Source organism: Corvus brachyrhynchos, unplaced genomic scaffold (genome assembly GCF_000691975.1).
Source record: "Corvus brachyrhynchos isolate BGI_N302 unplaced genomic scaffold, ASM69197v1 scaffold353, whole genome shotgun sequence".
In the NCBI taxonomy this organism is placed as follows: Eukaryota; Metazoa; Chordata; class Aves; order Passeriformes; family Corvidae; genus Corvus; species Corvus brachyrhynchos.
The window spans coordinates 2,907-7,860 of NW_008237252.1; the positions used below are offsets into that span (position 1 = coordinate 2,907).

General features: G+C 36.3%; 1 protein-coding gene across 1 annotated transcript in view; it reads left to right on the top strand.

The window, feature by feature from the left end:
* The window catches only part of LOC108445723, a gene marked incomplete at its 3' end in the record, with an annotated part of 6,074 nt that extends 1,428 nt beyond the window's left edge, over window positions 1-4,646 (top strand). The window contains exons 2-3 of the mRNA XM_017730458.1: window positions 3,484-3,956; window positions 4,530-4,646. Of these exons, the coding sequence (XP_017585947.1) occupies window positions 3,484-3,956; window positions 4,530-4,646 (590 nt within the window). The remainder of the gene's footprint in view (window positions 1-3,483; window positions 3,957-4,529) is intronic.
* Between the last annotated feature and the right edge of the window lie 308 nt (window positions 4,647-4,954).

A 4,954-nucleotide genomic window follows, 5' to 3' on the forward strand; every position in this document is an offset into this window, starting at 1 on the left:
ATTTTTATCCCATTTTTTCTCCATTTTTATCCCATTTTTTCTCCATTTTTATCCCATTTTTTCTCCATTTTTATCCCATTTTTTCTCCATTTTTATCCCATTTTTCCTCCAATTTTTCTCATTTTCCTCCCATTTTTTCCCATTTCCATCTCATTTTTTTCGAATTTTTAAACCCATTTTTATCCCATTTTTCCTCCCATTTTCCCAATTTTTATCCCATTTTTTTCTCCATTTTTATCCCATTTTTCCTCTATTTTTCTCCCATTTTATCCCATTTTCCTCCCATTTTTGCCCATTTTTCCCACATTTCTTTTGAATTTTTATCCCATTTTTATCCCATTTTTATCCCATTTTTTCTCCATTTTTATCCCATTTTTTCTCCATTTTCATCCCATTTTTCCAATTTTTATCCCATTTTTTCTCCATTTTTATTCCAATTTTTTCTCCATTTTTATCCCAATTTTCCTCACTTTTTCCCCATTTTTATTCCAATTTTCATCCATTTTTATCCCATTTTTTCCTCATTTTTTCTCCATTTTTATCCCATTTTTTCTCCATTTTTATTCCAATTTTTTCTCCATTTTTATCCCAATTTTCCTCACTTTTTCCCCATTTTTATTCCCGTTTTCATATTTTCCCTCCATTTTTCTCTCATTTTTCACCCATTTTCCTCCATTTTTATCCCAATTTTCCTCCCTTTCATCCCCATTTTTTATCCCTTTTTCCCTCCATTTTCTCCCATTTTTCCCCAATTTTTCCCTCCATTTTTCTCCCATTTTCATCACTTTTTTTTAATTTTTATCCCAATTTTCCCCCCATTTTCCCTCCAGTTTTATCCCGTTTTCCCCATTTTTTTCTCCTTTTTTATCCCATTTTTTCTCCATTTTTTCTTCATTTTTATCCCATTTTTATCCCATTTTTCCTCCAATTTTTCTCCCATTTTATCCCATTTTTCTCCCATTTTTTCCCATTTCCATCCCATTTTTTCCGAATTTTTATCCCATTTTTATCCCATTTTTCCTCCCATTTTTCCAATTTTTATCCCATTTTTATCCCATTTTTATCTCCATTTTCATCCCATTTTTTCCCCATTTTTTTCCCATTTCTCCTCCATTTTTCTCCCATTTTTCCTCATTTTTCCCACATTTTAAATCCCATTTTTTCTCCATTTTTTTCTCCATTTTTCTCCCATTTTCCCCATTTTTATCCCATTTTTTCTCCATTTTTTCCTCCGTTTTTCTCCCATTTTTTTCCATTTCCATCCCATTTTTTTCCAATTTTTATCCCATTTTGATCCCATTTTTCCTCCCTTTTTTCCCATTTTTTTCTCATTTTTCCCCCCATTTCTCTCCCTTTTTATCCCATTTTCCCTCCAATTTTTTTCCCAATTTTCCTCCATTTTTCCCCATTTTTATCCCAATTTTCCCCCATTTTTTCCCATTTTCCCCCCATTTTTCTCCCATGAAAATGGAGGAAAAATGGCAGAAAAATGGAGGAAAAACAGGGAAAACCAGGGAAAAAATGGGATAAAAAATGGGATAAAAATGGGATTAAAAATGGAGGAAAAATGGGAAAAAATGGAGGGAAAATGGGGGGGAAATGGGAGAAAAATGCAGGAAAAAAGGGATTTAAAATGTAGAAAAAATGGGATAAAAATAGAGAAAAAATGGAGAAAAAAGGAGAAAAAAATGGAGAAAATGGGATAAAAATGGGGAAAAAAAGGAGGAAAAATGGGATAAAAATGGGATAAAAATAGAGAAAAAAATGGGAGGAAAAAATGAGGAAAAATGGGAGAAAAATGGGGGAAAATTGGAGGAAAAATGGGATAAAAACGGGGAAAAAGGGATGGAAAAATGGGACAAAAATGGAGGAAAATTGGGATAAAAATTGGAGGGAAAATGGGATAAAAATGGGAAAAAATGGAGAAAAAATGAGGGAAAATGGGATAAAAATGGGATAAAAACGGGGAAAAAGGGATGGAAAAATGGGACAAAAATGGAGGAAAATTGGGATAAAAATTGGAGGGAAAATGGGATAAAAATGGGGGAAAATTGGAGGAAAAATGGGATAAAAATTGGAAAAAACCTGAGGAAAAATGGGAGAAAAATGGGGGAAAATTGGAGGAAAAATGGGATAAAAATTGAGTAAAAATGGGAGAAAAAATGGGATAAAATGGGAAAAAAATGGGATAAAAATGGGGAAAAAATGGGAGAAAAATGGGATAAAAATTGGAAAAAACCTGAGGAAAAATGGGAGAAAAATGGACTAAAAATTGAGAAAAAAATGGGAGGAAAAAATGAGGAAAAATGGGATAAAAATTGAGTAAAAATGGGAGAAAAAATGGGATAAAATGGGAAAAAAATGGGATAAAAATGGGGAAAAAATGGGAGAAAAATGGGATAAAAATTGAGTAAAAATGGGAGAAAAAATGGGATAAAATGGGAAAAAATGGGATAAAAAATGGAGAAAAAAGGGGGAAAAATGGGGAAAAAACAGATTGAAAAATGGGATAAAAATGGGGAAAAAATTGGGGAAAAAATGGAGGGAAAATGGGGAAAAAGGGATTGAAAAATGGGATAAAAATGGAGGAAAAATGAGGAAAAATGAGAGAAAAATGGGGAAAAATGGAGGAGAAATGGGATAAAAATGGAGGAAAAATGGAGGCAAAATGGGATAAAAATGGGGAAAAATAGAGGAAAAATGGGATAGAAATGAGGTAAAAAAGGGATAAAAATTGGAAAAAAATGGGAGAAAAATGGGATAAAAAATGAGAAAAAAATGGAGAAAAAATGAGGAAACATGGGATAAAAATGGGAGAAAAGGATAAAAATTGGAGTGAAAATGGGATTAAAATGGGATTGAAAAATGGGATAAAAATGGGGAAAAATGGGAAAAAAATGAGGGAAAATGGGATAAAAATGGGATAAAAATGGGATAAAAATTGAGAAAAAAATGGAGAAAAAATGAGGAAAAATGGGATAAAAATTGAGTAAAAATGGGAGAAAAAATGGGAGAAAATGGGAAAAAAATGGGATAAAAAATGGGGGAAAATTGGAGGAAAAATGGGATTAAAATGGGAAAAAATGGAGGAAAAATGAGGGAAAATGGGATAAAAATGGGATAAAAATTGGAAAAAAATGGGAGAAAAATGGGAGAAAAATTGGAGGAAAAAATGGAGAAAAAATGGGATAAAATGGGGGGAAAATGGGCAAAAAATGGGATAAAAATGGAGAAAAAAATGGAGAAAAAATGGGAAAGAAATTGAGTAAAAATGGGCGAAAAAATGGGATAAAAATGGAGGAAAAATGGGCGCAAAACTGGGGAAAACCGCGAAAAAACCGGGCTAAAAATACGACGAAAAGGAGCGAAACCACGCGGCCCGAGCCCTCCGAATTCCCAACGCTTCCCCTTTCCCCGCAACTTCCCGAATTCCATGGGAATTCCCAAATTCCCGGTTTTTTTTGGGGGGTTTTTTGGGAGCAGGTTTACGAGCAGGACGAGCTGAGCGAGCAGATGGCGAGTCTGGAAGGGCTGATGAAACAACTCAACGCCATCACCGGCTCCGCTTTCTAATTCCCGAAAAATTCCCACGGAATTCCCGGAATTCCAACATTCCCAAGACATTGAACTCAACCCCCCCCCTCGGCAAGCAAGGAAAAAAAAAAAAATCCCGGAGCGGAAATTCCAAGGATTTCTTCCCTTTTCGTCTCGGTTTTGGGAATTTTCGCGGCGTTGATCCGGAAATTTCGGAGGGTTTTTTTCCCGGATTTTTCGATGGAGGAGGATGGGGGGGGAAAAATCGGGATGAGGTTGAAATCCCGGAAAAAAAGGGGGGTTTTCATCGCATTCCAGGATTCTCGAATTTTGGGACAATTTTGGGATTTTTTGGGGTTTTTTTACCTTCACATTCCCATTTTTTTGGCACAATTCCAGGATTTTTTACCTTCACATTCCAGGTTTTTTTGGGGACAATTCCAGGATTTTTTGGGATTTTTTTACCTTCACATTCCCATTTTTTTGGCACAATTCCAGGATTTTTTACCTTCACATTCCAGGTTTTTTTGGGGACAATTCCAGGATTTTTTGGGATTTTTTTACCTTCACATTCCCATTTTTTTGGCACAATTCCAGGATTTTTTACCTTCACATTCCAGGTTTTTTTGGGGACAATTCCAGGATTTTTTGGGATTTTTTTACCTTCACATTCCCATTTTTTTGGCACAATTCCAGGATTTTTTACCTTCACATTCCAGGTTTTTTTGGGGACAATTCCAGGATTTTTTGGGATTTTTTTACCTTCACATTCCCATTTTTTTGGCACAATTCCAGGATTTTTTACCTTCACATTCCAGGTTTTTTTGGGGACAATTCCAGGATTTTTTGGGATTTTTTTACCTTCACATTCCCATTTTTTTGGCACAATTCCAGGATTTTTTACCTTCACATTCCAGGTTTTTTTGGGGACAATTCCAGGATTTTTTGGGATTTTTTTACCTTCACATTCCCATTTTTTGGGGGACAATTCCAAGATTTTTGGGGATTTTTCACCTCCGCATTCCCGCTTCCTTTCCGTCGCTCTCCATGGAATTCTTCGGGAAAAACGACGACTCCGTCGCCGCCGTTTCCGGGATCGAGGAGCGAAAACCGTGGGAATTTCTCGGCAATCCCTGCTTGAAGCGACTGCAATTCCTTCCATCCCTTTTCCCTCGGAATTCCCCAAAATTCCAAGCGCTCCAGGAAATTCCCGACGATTTTTTTTTTTTGGGAAAGGGGGGGGGAGGAGGGGTGAAAACATTTTCGGGATCTTTTTGTAGAATTCCAATAGGTGGGGGGAGGGGGGAGGAGAAAAAACTGCGCCAAATCCCCCCAAAATTCCCCGATTTTTCCGGGAATTCCGGGATTTTTTGGGGGACCCCCACGGTAGCGCGGTAGGAGAAAGATGGGAATTGGCCGG